The sequence below is a fragment of the Ranitomeya variabilis genome, chromosome 1 (genome assembly GCF_051348905.1).
Source record: "Ranitomeya variabilis isolate aRanVar5 chromosome 1, aRanVar5.hap1, whole genome shotgun sequence".
NCBI lineage: Eukaryota > Metazoa > Chordata > Amphibia > Anura > Dendrobatidae > Ranitomeya > Ranitomeya variabilis.
This window is the reverse complement of record NC_135232.1, coordinates 1100469916-1100490234: the sequence shown is the minus strand read 5'-3', so window position 1 is coordinate 1100490234 and position 20319 is coordinate 1100469916. Positions and strand designations below refer to the sequence as shown.

At 42.8% G+C, this 20319-nt stretch overlaps 1 protein-coding gene across 3 annotated transcripts in view; it reads left to right on the top strand.

Moving 5' to 3' along the window:
* Positions 1-20319, top strand: part of SORCS2 (sortilin related VPS10 domain containing receptor 2) — a 1081958-nt gene that overhangs the window by 1040822 nt on the left and 20817 nt on the right. For all 3 annotated transcript variants that reach the window (XM_077280087.1, XM_077280089.1, XM_077280090.1), the window contains exons 20-22: positions 12514-12647; positions 12914-13037; positions 15617-15729. In XM_077280087.1, coding sequence (XP_077136202.1) covers positions 12514-12647; positions 12914-13037; positions 15617-15729 — 371 coding nt within the window. The remainder of the gene's footprint in view (positions 1-12513; positions 12648-12913; positions 13038-15616; positions 15730-20319) is intronic.

Genomic DNA, 20319 nt, shown 5'->3' with positions numbered 1-20319 from the left:
TCATTACTTGAATGCCCCCAGTAGACCCGTGAGTCAAAAGTTTATCCTATTAAAATCCAAGTCTCATAAAAGTTATTAAAAGCTTCAGAAATTAATCCCCGTAGTTTATAACAAACCCCAAATATGTATTTACAAATGACGGCCGCTACCGCTTAATAAAGGAATTTGCCAAAGCCCATACTTAGCGGAAGATGTTTAATGAGAAGATTTTCAATGTGGACGTTACATATCATAAACATCCTGGAAGCACATGAGTAATCGTGTGAATATATTCCAAATCCGGCCAAATCATTAGTGGGAGTGTGTATCTCTTGTTGGCCGCGCCGCATTCGAGTATTGCCAGCAAATTACATCGCTCTTATTTAATTCTGGACTGCACACATAAGGATATTAAATCAACGCATATGGTAATTCATTCCGCAATAAATATTTTGGCTCATGGCCGCATTTAATTTCTGCCTTTTTGGAGTTTTTTTTAATTTGGGTGATGCTGACATTATTATAGTACTTAGATTTTTAGGCTCTGAGTAATCCAGCATTATACAATGGGATGCAATATAAAATACTGCGTTATTACAGAAGCATAGATAGATTGCCCGGAGATCTATAGCGAAGCCACCATCATTACTTTACTGTGCACTTACCTAGTGGTTGGGGGCAGTTACCCCTGATAGTAGTTATCCCTGGTGGTCTGGGTTACATCCGGGGAATGGTTCCTGGTGATTAGTGCATCAGTAACTCTGCAGACTTGGTGGTCTGTCCCTCAATTAGTAATGGATTCCAAAAAGGTTGAGTAATATTCTCAGTGCTTTATAACTAGTGGTCAATGGCACAAGTAAGGTTTTAGCCCTGGTGGTCCAGTGTGGGCTTTTTTTTTGGAATATGAATGACTGGTTTGATGCTTTTTAATGCAGGACTGATACAGTGTATAGCAACTCCACCACTGTTCTGTGCCAATCCAATGTTAGGCTAGAACCCACAATGAGGGGAATTTATCAGATTCTGTCCAAGGAAAAAACTGACCATGTGCGCGGCCCCATTGGGTCTAGACAGAAGTTTTAAAATTAGTGATGAGCAAACCCAACGGTAAAGTTCAGAAGTCTTACAAGACACCTAGTGTCCGATGTCGAACTCCAAACACAGACTTCTTACTGGACGTTCGTGTTACTGTTCAGGTTAGGCGGCCTATTAAAGCTTGTTGAAAGGCTGCAGCTCAGTAAATCAACACGCTTTATGGCTGTGGGCACTTCTGCCCCATCACAGCCATGCCATTACTCAGATAAGAGTTGGTATTCCACCCACCCGTCCAGCAGCCACAGATCACTGTCATGGCCAGTAGAATGCGACAGGGGAATAAATTCGCCTCAACTCACTGACCGATTCTCACAGAGACCATAGAAAGCACATTTTGCAAAATGTTTAAGGAAACCCAATTACAAAAATTTGTTTTTTCAGTCAAAAATGCATGCATTTAAGTAAGACAAAAATATACTTAAAAGTGGAACACTCCTTTTAATATGAAAAGAACCAAATTATATAGCCTGCTGTGATTAAAACTAATTCCCACAAATATTCAGGTCAATAACCATTTCCTACAGACATCAGGACATGGGTGCGATATATTTAAAGTACCGGTAATTGGATTTTTTTAGACTGCAGGTGTAATGAGATAGTTGTGCCAGAAGAGTTGTCTTGCCTCATGGTCTGCAGTGAAAGCAATGTGTAAGTGCTCATTTCTAAAACAGCACTCCTGCCGGGAAAACTAAGTATTGCTTAACTAAATAGGTGTCCATTGTATATATTATGTAGACTCTGTGCTCATCTAGAGCCGAGTCATGTCCAGGTTCCAGGTCTCCATGTACTAGTAGCTTTTTACAATTTGATGATCACACTTCACCCATATTTATTCTTAGTATGCAAAAAACAGATCTTTCCCAGAAGAAAAGAACGCTATTTTCCAAGTATCACCTACTGTTGTGGCTCAACTCCAGGACTCAGTCTGGTGATCTCTGGCTTTGGGTCGGTTTCCCTCTCTGTTGGACCACAGCCTGTGTTGTCTCTGTCCAACTGCTGATCATGCTCTTGCCTTTGCTTTGCTGTGTTGCTTCTGTGCAGGTGTTTTCACTTCCTCGTTTGGTTTATCCTATCACATCTTGGGAGGGGCCATTTATACCCTTCTGGCACATGCAGTCCTTGCTGGCTATATTCCAAGATAGATGGATGTTTTGAGTCCCAGCTCCCCAGTGAAAGATTATCTTGCTGATGTTTGTTTGTGTATTCCCCTTCTCAGCACTTTCCCTATTTTGTTACATTTGGGGTCTGGGGGTTTCCACATATAGGTCTCTTTGAATTTCATTCCTTTTCTCCTGTCTTTCATGTATGACTGTGTGAACACGTCTTTAGCCCTGTGCCTCACCCTCTGTCTGTGGGCACACGGTTCTGTTGTTGTGGTTTAGGGTTACACTCTGTGTATAGTTGAGGGTGCAGTTAGGACACTTAGGGTCAGCTGACGTTGAGTGGGGGCGCCATTGCATAATTTTAGGGTGCCAACCTCCGTGGTCAGGCAGGGAGAAATCAGGGTCAGGCTAGTGATTGCCTAGCCTGTATGCTAACCTGTGGTGTGCAGGTTTAACATCTCCTCTGGTTGTTAATCCCATGTGAGTATTAGGGCTCAATCCTAACAGCTACGCCTGGCCCGTGTAACAAGATGACAGATATTAGCCATGCCCGACATTCCAGTGTAATGTATTTAAAAGTGATAATGGCATATAGGGTAGGTACCAACAATAGGTGGCACAAGTAAGATCACTCCCATTCCTTTTAGAAGATAGCTAATTTGCATATTTTCCCATGAATAATTGCCAAAATGACTCTATACATACAAGATCTCCTTAAAGGGAATCTATAACCAGGTGTTTTAGCCACCTAATCTGAGAACAGTAAAATATACAGACAGAGACCCTGATTCCAGCAATGTGTCACCTTCTATGCTTTCCGTTGTAGGTTTGATATGATTTAACAGCAGGAGATTATCACAAGTGGGGGTGGGGTTACACAGATCTCAACATTTAGAGAACTGCTAGATCTGCAACAGAGAAAATGATAATTTTATCAAAACTACAGCAAGGAGCCCAGTAAGTGACATATCACCGGAATCAGGTTCTCTGTCCCTGCATTATGCTGCGCTCAGATGTGGTAGCAAAACCAGGTCACTGATTCCCTTTAAATATCACTAGTCCATCAGTCCATTAAATAGTTTCCATAGTATGACAGCACATGACTAATACAATTATTATTACTAAAAGTCAGTAACAACCTTGTTATCACCTATTAACGCCTTAGCAGAAGACAGTGACATTATGGAGCCTCAGTCTGATCAATACAATTGAAGTAATAGATACCTAGAGATAATTTTAGTGGATACCCAGTAATAACTTATTGTAACTGTAGGGGCGCTGTATTTAAAATGAACAGTTACAAAGCAGTTTCATCTCTGACTTACCATACAAGATATCCCTTCTTACACAATCATGAGGTTTCATGCAATATGAAATATTGTACAATTCCTTTAAATATACAGGAGCTTCTCACAAAATTAGAATATCATCAAAAAGTTAATTTATTTCACTTCTTCAATACAAAAAGTGAAACTCATATATTAGATAGAGTCATTACAGACAGAGTGATCTATTCCAAGTGTTTATTTCTGTTAATGTTGATGATTGTGACTTACAGTCAATGAAAACCCAAAAGTCATTATCTCAGTAAATTACAATGCTTTATAACACCAGCTTGAAAAATGATTTTAACATCTGAAATGTCCTACTGAAATGTATGTTCAGTAAATGCAGTCAATACTTGGTTGGGCTCCTTTTGCATCAATTACTGCATCAATGCGGCATGGCATGGAGGTGATCAGCCTGTGGCGCTGCTGAGGGGTTATGGAAGCCCAGGTTGCTTTGATAGCAGCCTTCAGCTCGTCTGCATTGTTGGTCTGGTGTCTCTCATCTTCCTCTTGACAATACTCCATAGATTCTCTATGGGGTTAAGATCAGGCGAGTTTGCTGCCAATCAAGCACATTGATACTGTCGTTTGTACACCAGGTATTGGTACTTTTAGCAGTGTGGACAGGTGCCAAGTCCTGCTGGAGAATGACATTTCCATCTCCAAAAAGCTTGTTGGCAGAGGGAAGCATGAAGTGCTCTAAAATTTCCTGGTAGACGAACGCGCTGACTTTGGTCTTGATAAAACGCAGTGGACCTACACCAGCAGATGACATGGCTCCCCAAACCGTCACTGATTGTGGAGACTTCACACTAGACCTCCAGCAGCTTGGATTGTGTCCTCTCCACTCTTCCTCCAGACTCTGGGACCTTGATTTCCAAATGAAATGCAAAATTTACTTTCATCTGAAAACAACACCTTGGTCCACTGACAACAGTCCAGTTCTTTTTCTCCTTGGCCCAGGTAATACGCTTCTGGCATTGTCTAATGGTCATGAGTGGCTGACACAAGGAATGTGACACTGGTAGCCCATGTCCTGGATACGTCTGTGTGTGGTGGCTCTTGAAGCAATGACTCCAGCAGCAGTCCACTCCTTTTGAATCTCCCTCAAATTTTTGAATGGCCTTTTCTTAACAATCCTTTCAAGGCTGCGGTTATCCCGGTTGCTTGTGCAACTTTTTCTACTACTCAACTTTCCACTAATATGCTTGGATACAGCACTCTGTGAGCAGCCAGCTTCTTGAGCAATGACCTTTTGTGCCTTACCCTCCTTGTGGAGTGTGTCAATTATTGCCTTCTGGGCATCTGTCAAGCCAGCAGTCTTCCCTATGATTGTGGAGCTACTGAAACAGAATAAGGGACCTTTTAAAACACTTAGGAAGCCTTTGTAGGTGTGTTTTGTTAAGTATTTTAATTTACTGAGATAATGACTTTTGGGTTTTCATTGGCTGTAAGCCGTAATCATCAACATTAACAGAAATAAACACTTGGAATAGATCACTACGTTTGTAAAGACTCTATATAATATATGAGTTTCACTCTTTGCATTGAAGAACTGAAATAAATTAAGTTTTTGATGATATTCTAATTTTGTGAGAAGCACTTGTAGTATTCATGCAAAATTTTTGATTAACAATAAGGAATAATGATTATCTCTAGCAGTATGACAGCATTGTATGCAGCTTGTATCAGGGCCTCGTAAGGCTGTATAAACCATATGGAAAGAGTTTGTGGAGAATGATAATGATATCAGTTTGAGGATGACATCACGGGATGCTCTTGATTATTTGTGTTTCTCTGTATCTTGAACTGTTTAAGTTAAGTGGAGCTGAAAGCTGAAAGCAGAATGTCATAATATACTATTAATGAGCGTGACATGCTTAAGTTGTAGTTCAAAGAGAAGGCCGTCCATGCATGGTATAATTCTTGTGGAGTTTGGAAGATTTTGATTATGAGAAAAATATGCAATAAAATAAAATCAAGAGATAAAGAAAATGATAGATATATCAAAATCTAAATAATTATTGCATTTAGCCCCCTTCTATCATTCACTATAAAGTGAATGCCCAATTTTGATAATCATTTTTGCACTAAATAGGACTAAACTTCTGTATTAACTATTTTAATATGAAGTCAATTGCACATAATAATGCACACATTAAATACATACATACATAACACATATATGGAACACACACATTCATAAACATAACACAACCATACATATATACAGCAAATGCATACATGTACATACATACAAATTGCACAGACATACATATTACACACACATATACATACGTATATCATAATTTTTGGACTATAAGATGCACTTTTTTCTCCTAAATTTGGAAGGAATATTGGGGGGTGTCTTATAGTCCGATTGTAGCTTACCGTGGCGGTGGAGCAGAGTCACAGGAGGCACTGTCGCCTCCGCAGGAAGCCAGCGGCAGCAGGAACAGGGCGATGATGTGTGCCCTAAGCTGGTAAGATGCGATGTCCCGGTGGTGCAAGGCAGGAGCCATTGATCTCCCAGACGTGGGCTTCAGGAAAATGTCAACAATGTGAGGTAGCAGCTGAGTCTCCATTGTTCACATTGATGGCCTGGAGATGGGCTTAAAGAAAATGGTGTCAGACCATGCGCAGGTTTAGATCTCGGCTCAACGATGATGCGAGATCTCAATCTGCACATGCTTCACCTCCGGCGCCATTTTCTTCTTCTTAATTTGGACTAGTTCTTATGGTCCGGTGTGTCTTATAGTCTGAAAATACGATGCATACACATTACACACAAATACATACATGCACTCTAATACATAAACAATACACATACATACATATAACACATACACCTAACACACAGATATAGTATACATACATATTAAATATACATTCACTTTACATATACAGTACTCAGCATGAATAAGTGCACCCCAACAGATATGTCAGAAAGCCTTTAGTTTCCTTTCACAATCAACATTTTCTATGGAATAAAATACTACAAAATGCCCCCAGGGTCATGTTAGTTAAAAAATTCAAAAAGTCAAATGGTGCACCTTCCCTTCCGAGCCCTGCCGTGGGCCTAAACAGTGGTTTTCCCTCACATTTGGGGTATCTGCATGCTCAGGAGAAATTGCACAACAAATTTTTAAAGCCATTTTCTCCTGTTACCCTTGTGAAAATAATAAAACACTTGGGTCTAAATAAAATTTTAATGAAAAAAGATAAATGTTCATTTTTTTCTTCCACATTGTTTAATTTCCTGTTAAACACCTGAAGGGTTAATAAACTTCCTGAATGTGGTTTTGAGTACCTTGATGGGTGCAGTTTTTAGAATGGTGTCACTTTTGGGTATTTTCTGTAATATAGACCCCTCAAAGTGACTTCAAATGTAATGTGGTCCCTAAAAAAATGGTTTTGTAAATTTTGTTGGAAAAATTAGAAATCGCTTGTCAACTTTTAACCCTTATAAAACAAACAAAAAAAAATTATGTTTCAAAAATTGTGATGATGCAAAGTAGACATGTGGGAAATGTTATTCATTAGCTATTTTTTGTGACATATCTCTCTGACTTAAGGGGAACCTGTCACCAGAAATCATACTGTTAACCTGTAGATATGCAGTTATTCTGCAGGTTAACAGCGTTATCATGCTGTCCGGCACTTGCACGCAGCCGAATGCAGGCTGTCCCCGCCAGCATTCGGTATTCAGTCATAGGGGCGGGGCCAGTGCTGGTTCAGTCACCTCTCTCAGTATACAGAGCAGTCGTTGTAACCGCTCCCCTGGTCCTGACAGATAGCCAGCCACGATGCAGAGCCAGTGTCAGTCAGTGCCGGGTTCCCGGTTATAGTTCGCCATGTGGGCCACCCATCGTTGTTCCAAGGCCCTCAATTTTGCATTTTCCAGGTAGGCTAGGGTATTATTTTGGTCATTGCCCACATTAACGCCAGTTATTCCAACTTGAAGGAGCTGTAATTGTCTGGGTTCCGTTCTGAGTCGTGAAGAGACCAGCTCACATATGCAATCACTCGTTCTTTCCCTTCCTGCATTTGTGATAGCATGACCCCCAGACCATGTAGACTTCCATCGGTGTGAAGAATGAAGGGCTGTGAGAAGTCTGCATAGGCGAGTATTGCGACCTCAGTCAAGGCCATCTTAAAGGCTCGGAAGGCTTCTTCCTGGCTACCTCCCCATTGGATAGTCTCATTCTTTGAACCAGACGGCACTCCCTTTAGCAGTTCCAGCAACGGATTAGTGATGAGGGTGAAATTCTTCATGAACCTTCGGTAGTACCCAGTAAGCCCCAGAAAGGCCAAAATGTCTTTCACTGTCTTCGTGTTGGCCCAGTCATGTACCGCAGCTATCTTCTCACGTGCATGTCTCGCTCCTTCAGCAGATACGATGTATCCCAGGTACTCGATTTGTTTACGGAAAAAGTGACATTTTTGGGGCATCCAAATAAATTCAAACAATCCCATGGGCATTATGAACTCTGTCTTTGGCCAATCGTGTTCAGCCATGGGCACCTGCCAGCATCCGCTGCCCATATCCAAGGACGAGAAATACTTTGCCTTTCCTAAGGCAGAAAACGACTCCTCGATTTGGGGTAATGGATAGGAGTCCCGCACTGTACAGGCATTCAGTCGCCAGTAATCGACACAAAAGCGCAGGGTTCCATCCTTTTTCCGGACTAAAACAATAAGAGCCACCCACGCACTCTGACTCTCCCGTATGACTCCACTCTGCAGCATGTGAGCCAGCATCTCCTTTACCTCTTTGTACATCTGAGGCAGTATCTGCTCATATCTCTCCCAGACTGGGGCAGCACTTCCTATAAGGATTTTGGGATCTATAACAGTGGTGCACCCAAAATCATCTACATGACGAGCGAAGACCTCCCGGCAGCGCTCCAGTACAGCTTCTATCTGTTGCACTTGCTATGGAGTGAGTCCCATCAGTTTGGCCTGCATCTGTTCCAGAATTCGATGGCCCTCCTTCAGGCCTCCAGACAGATGTTCCGGTGTCATTGTGATGGCTAGGGTCCAACGGTCCCCTTGCATGGCTGCCAATTGTATGGCCTCCGATTGTATCAGCTCTTCCGGCATTCCCAGTACCTGAGCCACTTCACTCTTAGGCGAGATTGTGAGATCGTCTGCCAGATTGACACACCGTACTACCACGTTACCATAATGAACTGTGGCTAATGTCGAAGAGGAGCCCTGAGGTTATCTGATCCATTACGGTTGGCTCAATCTGCGCTTCTACCCCTTCGAGAGGCGTACAAGCTTGCACTGGCAACGGTCTGACCAAGACGTAGAATGAGTTTAGCAGCTGCAGGGACTATCACCTTTCCTAGAACCTTCCCTTCCCTTCGCATGACGTTTCCTGGACCTGGGCAACCCATATCTGTTGAAACACCTTCCTCTGGGGAGAGCGTGGGCTCCATTGGTCCAGAAAAGCATGTTGTGGCTCGCTGATCAAGTCACCGTGATTCCCAAAGCAGCACCAGACAAGCCCACAATGGGATTTCAGCATTCAGCAGTCGCAGTGATGCGCCCCCTGCTGGATGAACTCATATGAACTCGAGCGTGGGAAAATATTCTGAAAAGTTCCCAGGCTCGAGTCCATATGAGTTCATCCAGCAGAGGGCGCATCACCGCGACTCGAGGTAACTACAGTACATTCCCCTGCATTCCATTCATTCACTAAGTTTTACAGTCAGGAGCACAGCTGCATTAGCAGAGCTCCTGGGTGTAAAATGATTTAACCCCTTCAGATGGATTTACAGTGTGGGACAAGACTGAACGACGGAAGGTATGGAATATTGTTGTTTGTTTTTTTTTAACTTTATTTCAGGTGACAAAGGTCTTCAGGTGGATTGAGAGTATAATAAAATATTAAAACACCATGTGTCTTTATTTCATTAAAATACTTTTTAATAATGTGTGTGTGTTTTATTAACCATTTCGTACTATTGGATTAATAATGGATAGGTGTCATAATTGACGCCTCTCCATTATTAACCTGGCTTAATGTCACCTTACAATAGCAAGGTGACATTAACCCTTCATTACCCCATATCCCACCGCTACAGGGGAGTGGGAAGAGAGAGGCTAAGTGCCAGAGTAGGCGCATCTTCCAGGTGTGCCTTTTCTGGGGTGGCTGAGGGCAGATGTTTTTAGCCAGGGGGGGTCCTATAACCATTGTCCCTCCCTAGGCTATTACTATCTGCCCTCAGTCACTGGCTTTCCCACTCTGGCGGAGAAAATTGCGCGGGAGCCCACGACAATTTTTTCCAGGATTTAACCCTTTAATAGCTAGAGACCCCAAATTTTACACAAAGACACTTGTTACATTAGTAAAGAGGAATATGCAAAAAAAGAAGGGATATGAGATGGTTTACTGTATGTAAACCATGTCTCATATCCTGTCGGGTTTGTGAAGGAGATGGCAAAAGCCGGCAATTGAATTACTGGCTTTTCTGCCAAGTAGCGCTGAATTAAATATATATATATATGTGTCTCACTGACACATATATATATATATATCTACTATATAATTGTCTAAGGGTCACTTACGTCTTTCTGTCTGTCTGTCCTTCTGTCTGTCACGGATATTCATTGGTCGCGGCCTCTGTCTGTCATGGAATCCAAGTCTCTGATTGGTCGTGGCAAAACGCCCACGACCAATCAGCAACGCGCACAGTCCGGAAGAAAATGGCCGCTCCTTACTCCCCGCACTCAGTGCCCGGCGCCCGCATACACTCCTCCGGTCAAAGCTCACACAGGGTTAATGCCGGCGGTAACGGACCACTATTAACCCTGTGTGACCAAGTTTTTACTACTAACGCAGCCTATGCAGCGTCAATAGTAAAAACATCTAATGTTAAAAATAATAAAAAAAATAAAAAATCATTATATACTCACCTTCCGCCACCTTTCCCCCTCCTCGCGATGCTCCGGCCGGTTCATGCAAGCGGCACGTTCCGGTCCCAAGGATGGTCTGCCAGAAGGACCTTCCATGATGTCACGGTCATGTGACCGCGACGTGATCACAGGCCCTGCGAGAAGGACCTTCCATGACGTCGCTGTCACATGACCATGACGTCATGGAAGGTCCTTCTTGCAGAGCCTGTGATCACGTCGCGGTCACATGACCGTGACGTCATGGAAGGTCCTTCTGGCATACCATCCTGGTACCGGAAGCTGCCGCCTGCGGTCGTAACGTTCATGTCCCCGCGATGTCATCACAGGTCCTGCGCGAGAAGGACCTGCCATGACGTCACGGTCATGTGACCGCGATGTCATCACACCCTGGGACTGGAATCTGACGCCTGCACCGCACACAAGGCCAGGACTTCAACGGGCCTTCGGAGGGTGAATATATGTTTATTTTTTATTTTAACTCTGTATACTACGTGGCTCTGTGCTGTATACTCCGTCGCTGGGCAATATACTACGTGGCTGGGCAATATACATCACTGGGCAATATACTACGTGGCTGGGCAATATACTACGTGACTGGGCAATATACTACGTCACTGGCCAATATACTACGTCACTGGGCAATATACTACGTGGCTGGGCAATATACTACGTGGGCTGTGCTGTATACTACGTGGCTGGGCAATATACTACATCACTGGGCAATATACTACGTGACTGGGCAATATACTACGTGGGCTGTGCAATATACTACATGGCTGTGCAATATACTACGTGGCTGGGCAATATACTACGTGGGCTGTGCTGTATACTACGTGGCTAGGCAATATACTACGTGGGCTGTGCTGTATACTACGTGGCTGTGCAATATGCTACGTCGCTGGGCAATATACTACGTGGGCTGTGCAATATACTATGTGGGCTGGGCAATATACTACGTGGCTGGGCAATATACTACTTGGCTGTGCAATATACTACGTGGGCTGTGCAATATACTACGTGGCTGGGCAATATACTACGTGGGCTGTGCAATATACTACGTGGCTGTGCAATATAATACTTGGCTGGGCAATATACTACGTCGCTGGGCAATATACTACGTGGCTGTGCAATATACTACTTGGCTGGGCAATATACTACGTGGGCTGTGCAATATACTACGTGGCTGGGCAATATACTACATGGGCTGTGTTGTATACTATGTGGGCTGTGCTGTATACTACGTGGCTGGGCAATATACTACGTGGGCTGTGCAATATACTACGTGGGCTGTGCTGTATACTACGTGGGCTGTGCTGTATACTACGTGACTGGGCAATATACTACGTGGACATGCATATTCTAGAATACCCGATGCATTAGAATCGGGCCACCATCTAGTATATATATATATACATATACTATGTGTGCACATTTATTCTACCTATTCTATTCTATTCTGTCAGTGTGATTTTACTGTACACTGCACTGAATTACCGGCTTTTCTAGAGAACACCGCTGTTTATTTCTCGCAAGTCACACGCATGGTCCGTGTGTGATCCGTAATTTTCTCGCCCCCATAGACTTTAATTGGCGGATTTTTTGCGCAATACGCTGACAAACGCAGCACGCTGAGATTTTCTAAGGCCGTAACATACCGTATATTACGGTTGCGTAATATACGGCAGATAGGAGCTGCCCCATAGAGAATCATTGGGCCGTGTGTAATGCGTATTTTCTGGACGTATTTTCTGCGCTCATACGTCTGTAAAACTTTGTCTTGGTCATTTCCATTAGTTTGTTTTTCTATTTTTCTGTTGACCCACAATAGAAAAGCAATATGATTTTCATTAGTTGATATTCAGTAAATTTAGATTGAAAATTACTTTTGTCAGTTTCAAGTCATTTAAGTGACAATTTAAGGTTTTTCTTACTTTACCAGAAGGGTGCCAACAATTTTGTCCATGTGTATGTAACTAGACTATGATTACATTGTGTCCATGCAGATTTTTTTTCCTATTTTTTTTTTTTCTTTTTTTATGTCTCCATTGTAGGCTTGGAATAAAAAATGTGAATTCTTTTTTCAGCTCCTCTCCAGGCTTTACATCTTGAAGTGGTGCCAGTCGCTGGCAAAAACCAAGCCGTGAATTTGTCAGCTGTTATACAGCCAAGCGTTGCAAACCTGTCTGTCTACTACTGGTGGATTGGAAATAACCTGCAGGTACAAGCTGATATTTGTGTTGCTGTCACCTGTTTTAACACAGATTGATCCTGAGGTCATTACTGCGAGTGGTTTACTTCTCCTTCACTGAACCGTAAAAGCTCGGTCTTGTAAAATAGAAATGTAAAATAAAAAAAACCAAGCTCACTTCTGTAACATTGTACAGAATTGTCGAAATTCAAGGTGTCAATTTTCTTACAATTTCCTTTTCTGCTTTATTTAATTGTAATGTATCATTTTAATTAACTTTTATGTGTTATTTTCAGCCCTTCTTGACTTTGGACAACTATCTCGTGACCAGATTTACTGAGGCTGGGGAATTCAGGGTGACGGTGCAAGTCATACACTGGAGCTCTATGCTGCAAGACTCAAAAGTTGTCAGAGTATTTGGTAAGAAACCGTTCATAATGATTATTGTAAAGCATTAGAATAATCTGGATGGTTGCGTAGAGTAGGCGGGAGAGTGAAATCAATCTTCCTTATAATTGTAGCTGAAGCTCTGCTTGTTCAGATTGGCTGCTGGGGATAAGCACGAGCTCACCACAAGCAAATCTCAATTCACACACATTTAACAGGTCAGGTCTTATTCTTGGCGGAAGCAAAAAAAAAATCTATTTCTAATAATAGTTTAGTATTTATCTTCCTAACATGAGTATAATGTTTGAGTACTGTTTTAGACATGTTTGTGTCATGCTGTCCCTGGAACTGGTACCCTAACTATCCCTGTCCCGAGAGTACTCTTACTATGTTCCTGTTAATGTCCTAAGCTGTCCCCTCCCCCAGGAGGCCTAGGACTGATATGTTAGTGTATAAACACGTAAGACAAACAGGCATAACAAAAACCAATTTGCATACAAAAACACTCATGGAGGGTAGAGAGGAATAAAGGGAAAGATAGCAATGTACAAACCAAATGGGAATAGGACAATGGAGAAAGCATACACACAAAAACAGCACGCAACAATCTCCAGCATCAACTACGAACTCCAACTTCAGCACACCAACACCAGGAAGCCAAACTTTCACAGGCAGGGAAGAGAAGGTCTGGCCAGGTTTTTTAGAGAGAAAAAACAAGCAGGTCAGGGGCAGCTGTGAGATGGAGCTGCAGCATACAAAGAGTCGTTAACCTCTTCAGCGCCAAAGGAAACAAAGTCTATTTAATATGAGGAACAAAACACACAGGCTAAATGGAAGACCTCCGATTCACAGTACGTAATGATTGCCTAACCTCAGATCTCCCAGGAGGATGTAACTCACTCGTGACAGTATGTTTCTGATATAAGTGAAGCATTTTAGGAAGATATGATCATGTATGTACATTCCATAACCATGGAAACTATTCAATAATTAATTAAAAATCGCAATTTTACATCCCTAAAAACAGAGTATTCACTAGCAGAAGCGTTTCAGTTGACTGACCTTATTGCAATGAAACTTTTCTGCCGGTGAATACTCTGTAAAGTTGAGATTTTTAATGAATTATTTTCAATAGAGACCGACAATAAAGACATCTTCGCTGGATTGTTTGGTTTTTTTTGTCAGCAGCAAGTTTTCCGTGCCAGGACTCTTCCTATGGGTGAACTGACTATTCCTCTGTTTTTGCATGTAAACTATTGTTCCAGTTCACAATGTTTCCATGGTTTTCAGTATTGTCATGCATTCACAGTTTCACTATGTTGCACAATAGACTTTAAATCAATGGATCTATTGGAATCAATGAACTTGTGTTACTCTTCAGTCATGTATAACAATAACAGTTAATGTGACAACAAAACAGAAAAAAAGAGATTCACTGGTAAAATAATAAAGTACTTGAATAGGTAAAACAATACGACCATAATATATGACAAGTAGGAGGTTTATGGCAGAGATACACATGGGCGCCACATGGCTGCAACCTAATAATTAACACAGATCAGCGTGGTTTTCAAATTGATCTGTAATCGGTATGTCGGCCATGTTTGCTGCCACATTATAGCAGAAAACATTGTTGCACATTGTGGTTACTAAGTTTGTCTCCACCTTTACCTGCAGCTTTATGGAAGATCATACACAATTCTTGCAGGCCTTTTGCTTTAAAGGAATCTGTCAGCAGGTGTTTGCGACATAATCTAAGATCAGTATAATATAGGGCAAGAGATACTGATTCCAGGGATTTGTCACGTACTGGGCTGCTTGCTGCAGTTTTGATAGAATCCCTGCTTCATCTATTATAGATTTAGCAGAACTCGGAATGCTGAGCTCTCTATAACTCACCTACAAGTCTCTAAAAACTATCACCAAATTAATATCTCTGGAACCATATGGAGGATTTTGAAAAAAAAAAACCTGAATACTCAGGGGAGCAGCAGGAATGAAATAAGAGCAAGAATTGGTCACTTTTGAACTAGTGAAAGGTGACATTAAGGATTTTACTAACCATCTTAGGCGCTAAGACCTCTTTTGACCACGTCCTATTGCCCGATTTGTCAGCCTGCCCCTTTATTGATTTGTATCTCTGTATCATAGGATATATTGACTTCTTACAGGACTACTTTTTTTTTTTACTACCTAGTGGGATACAAGGGAACGAGAACCACCAACCAAATGTCGAATACATCACCGAGCAATATTTCTGCTATTAAATAAAAAAAGTTCTGCCTTTCTTTTACAGCTCCATTCCAGTTAGTGCAATACCATACATGAGGGCGCTGCTTCAACCCCTTTGAATTCCAAATATGCAATATTTTAGCTTGTGAAAGGATATCCCATAAACAAGACTTTAATTTAAATGCAAATTGGCATAAATTACGTACACCGCGTTACAGTTTAGCAAAAATTAGAACTGTTGACAAGTATTTTGTTACCGTTTCCTACAATTTTTTTTTTTAGAAAATCTAGTGAATGATGGGTTGTGGGTACCATAAAAGTCGTTCTTGGTTGACTTTGGTGTAAAGTGACTGATCGCTCTTGTGCCTCATATCTTTCAGATGAATTCCAGGTTCTTCCGCTGGCATTCAGCAAACATCTGGACATGTATAATCCCAACATCCCCGAGTGGAGAGAAGACATCGGACAAGTAGTAACTCGACTCCTAACCAAGGTATACAGGGCTATAGATGGAGTCTCGGCAAAATGATGACGTCCAGACCTCTAGTCCTCACTTCTAGTTTTTGTTTTGAGAAGATTTGGCCCCGTGCATTCATGTATCTGGCGTGTTATAACAGAAGTGACGCTTCCATTATTTACTCGGCTACTAGGAAAATGGTCAGAAGGAAAATATGTGTAATATACATTACAGTGACTTACACCACCTGTGTCTAATCTCCATGATCTATTCCAGATCTTCCTCCCTGCCTCAGATTGCTGCATTCTCCCCTCTTACAGTCTTGTCATTATATAATGAATAAAACTGATATACTTGTCTTCTCCATTCTCTCCCATTTGCAGAATCACTGCTAATCCATTCTTTGCTGCCCTTTCCATAACCGATGCAACGTGTCACTAATTTCATTTGTACGAGTGAAATTGTAAAAAAAACTTCACTAAGTTAAAACATTGGGTAGAAATGGGAGAGAGCTCACCACTAAATACAGATGAAGAATACAGAACAGAGTCATTGGTTTCCATGTAATCAATCCAGTAAAAAATCTATAGTGAAACATTGGGTATCCCCGTAAGCGTCACGACTCAGATGAAATAAAGTGGATAAATGCAGGTGACGACCGATAAAACGGAGTATACTGTGGATCCACTGCACTGGATAAGCAGTGAAAATGTGTTTATTATACTCATAAAAGTGATTAAAACAGCGTTTAAAAAAAAAAAGCTTGGAGCAAGCCACCTCATGACAGACAACGCATGTGTAGCTTGACCCAGAGTTTCGCCCTACAAATAAGGGCTTCTTCTGGGGCTTGGTCAACGTTCTGATAATAGTGCCATATATACCATGTTAAATACATAATTGCAAAAGTGACATTTTCAGGGATACCGGAGGTTTCACTAAGGTCTTTCTACTGGACTGATTGGAAACCAAGGGCTGTTCACATTATCCTTTGTCTGTATTGGCTGGTGAGCTCTCTTCTCTTCCTAGTCAATGTTTTAACGTAGTAGGTTTTTTGTAGTTTTCCTTGTTTAACCTTTGGGATTGAAGGGCTGATGCCTTAAAAACTCGTCTTATTCCTTTGCCTATTCCGAAAAGTATGGAACAGAACGTCCAAATTGGCTTGTTATACCAGGAGAAGTGGATTTGTTCTGCGCTGCTGGATTGTCAAAAGCAGGATCTGAGGATCTGTTTAAAAATGACTTTGCAACACGTTGACAATAAACCATCTTTACCCATCCTTGGTACTCGGATTCTGTTTTTGACAATCCAGCAGGGCAGAACAAATCCATTTCTCCTATATATATTATAATAATATATATGTATATTATATGCTGTTATTCCGCAGTGGCTGCAGTGGCTGTTATCTTCATATTATTAGTCGTTGTGTCACACACAACCCCACTAGGGGACCATACCATATGTTTACCCACGCTGTGTTCCCTGGATAAGACCCTATTGCACTTTATGTTTTCTCTCTAACCTGAAATGGGCATGTGAACATAGCTTTAGCTGATTACTCGGACTCATACTGGCCAACTCTACTGGAACATCCAAGATGCTCCCAGAATAAGCGGACACTTCTTGCACTCTCGGAAGAGTCAACAAATCTCTGTGCTCTGTCAAACCTGCAAAAAACCCTGGAGGAAAACGGCTATTCTAGCAGGTTCCTTTATTCAGGGAGTCGAGGAATGACTTTAAATTGGGAATGGAAGAGAATAATGAGAGTGAAGATGTGGGAGATGGGCAGTTGGAATACGATGACGTGGAGTGGAGAGGCGGGGAAATTAATGTGGTTTCAGAAGGGATGTAGCTACTGCCAAAATGTATTCCCCCTCCCAGATGCTACTGTTGAAAAGATGGTAAGTATGCCCAAACTGGAGGCAACTGTAAAAACAGGGTTAGGGTGCAGTCAAACAGCAATGTAAATCGTACTGAGATCGGACCGCAGTGCATGGACTGGCCGGCGGCTCTTCCGACCCGAGCTTACCAGCTGCATAGAAATACATGAAGCTGTTACGCTTGGGTCGGGAGAGCCACCGGCCAGTCCATGCACTGCGGTCCGATCATGATCAGATTTACACAGCTGTCTGATTGCGCCATTAGACTGGTTTAAGTTTTCAGCTCCAGCATATTAACATGTCTGTTCCCTCTAATGTGAAAAGAAAGGGTTTCCATCTATCAACACCATTTTCTATTTAAATACTGCTTAAAAGTGACCCCTTAATTCTCAGTATTCTTTGGGACCTCAGAGGTCAGGCCCACATCAGTCATAATGTTATAATATATCCAATTGCTTTCTTAGCTGGGAATACTGGAGCGGCCCCCAAACGCAGGGCAGCGGGGTACTCGGTACCGGGTCCCTCGGTCTCAGTTCTGGGGGTGTCACGGTGGCCCAACCCGGTCCGTGGCCCTGCTAAGGGGCGTCCACTTAAAGGTGTAGGTGAGAGTTTGTCAAGTGTTCGTGACGCCACCTGTGGTGTCCGGTCAGGGTGACCGACGCTGCTAGGGGTCCGCTGGGGTGATGGAATGGCAGCTAGATGGTGTAACTTCCCACAGGTGAAGTATGTCCTCAGGGCTTCCCTTGATGAGTATATGGTGATGGTGTAGGTCGCAGTAAATGACGAGGACACAGGGTTGCAGTCTCTTTACCTCTTTACTGAAGGCTTCGGCATCCACAATCCAGAGCACTGTTCACAGGGCTGGCTGAGACCGGCCGGTCCAAAAGCACATCCAGAGTTCCCTTTTGCAGGTGTAAATCAGTAGCCTTCCTACTAGCGCCTGTGTGTTGTAGTACCTCCCTGCTGAGCACCACGGGATAGTCCTCACAACTGTCGTGTATGTTTCTGTTCTTTCTCTCTCCGTCCCCCAGATGGTATGGATAGGACGCACCCGTATGACGGGGTAGGCCTGGAATTATTTTATAGGGACCCTAGAGACGCCCCTCTCCCACAATTGCCTCCGTTGTCTTCGTTAGGTGTAAAGGTGAGACAGCCAACCTAGAGTTAACTGCCCTGCTGTAGTTCAAAGTAATGCGTAGAGCCTATTACTCCCTCGGCGTTCCGGCCGCCGGCTACGTGCCTCAGAAGGATGTTGCCGATCTTGGGGCATGACTCCTCCTGGTTCTATCTCCTTTGTGCTGTGATCTCGTTTCTCCGTAACGATCTGTCTCGTGCTAGGCCACTGTCAGGATCCCACCCCTGACAGGGACCTCCCTGAGTCTTCCCAAGCAACGCTCTCCTCTCACTAGATGTTACCTGGGCAAAACCCAGTCAGCTTCTTCTCTAACTTCCTATCCGACTCCCAGTTTTACCAGTGTGTGAGGAGTGGCCTAATACATAGAACCCTTTGCTCCCCCTGGTGGCCGGAGTGTGAAGTGTAATGTGTGACTGTGATATCTGGTCAGGTGAACTCCTGTAGTGCCATCAGACGTACCATCACTCCCCCTTGTGGAAGAGCGACAATACTGCAACGACCAGGACTCTGGGCGATACAATACCACTTTAAGACCCGTATTTGGGACCCATATGGACTCTATGTGCTGTTGTACAGATTTTGCAATTTGGATGAAGCCTAATTGTAAATTTCAGTATTATAAAATAATAAAATGGCATTGTATGACGGAGCAATATTCCTCCTAATCCTAACATCACATAATTCCTGCCGAGTGCATGCACACCCGGCTTCATATTCGTCCCAGGCGCTGGAGAACATTTTGACAGATGATGATTAGGAAGTTTCATTATGAAAAACTGTATTATTTGGTTTTGTGCTCCAGCAAAAAGACAAGGACATGATTGATATGCAGATTTTGTAGCCTTGGCAGATCTGCGCCACTGAGCTGGCCGGACTAATGTTTATCTGGAATTTAGATTAAAAATTGTACAATTCTCGGCTCCAAAAATGTGAGTTTCAGGTCGCGGTCTGTTATTGTCAGAAGATCCACAGTGCATCATTCAGGGTGGCAGGAGCAATCCCGGAAACTCTACTTGGCATTACTAAGTTTCAGGTTTGCGTATCCAGATGTTTAACAAAAGTCAATTTCTAGTCCTTTTATACCTGGATAATGCTTTTACTGCCGTCAATGTCATTTTCTTAAAGGGGTTATCCACTATTACGACCACCCCTTCTTGATCTAAATGTTTGGCCCCCTATAAAATAAAAGAGCCTATACTCGACTCCCGTGCTGGTGCCGTTCCAGTGATGTCGGGACTTGTGGTCCAGGTGCTGTTGTGTTGTTGTGACACGTGACCCCGGCGCCCAATCAGTGCTGGCATCACTGTCCAAACCTTCAGACAAATCGAAAATGAAGAGGAAGTCCGGCTGCAGCTGCTCTCTGACTTCCTCTTCATGGTCAATTTGACAGGAGACGGGGACAGTGACGCCAGTGCTGATTGGGCGTTGGGGGTCACATGTCACAACAACACAAGAGCCCCAGGACCGCAAGTGCCGACACCACTGGAACGACGCCAGCATGGGAGGTGAGTATAGGCTATTTTATTTTGTTTAAGCCAAAAGTGGGGTATGAGAAGAAGTTGTCCAAGTAGTGGACAACTTCTTTAAGGCCTTTCACCACAGAAATTGAAGCTT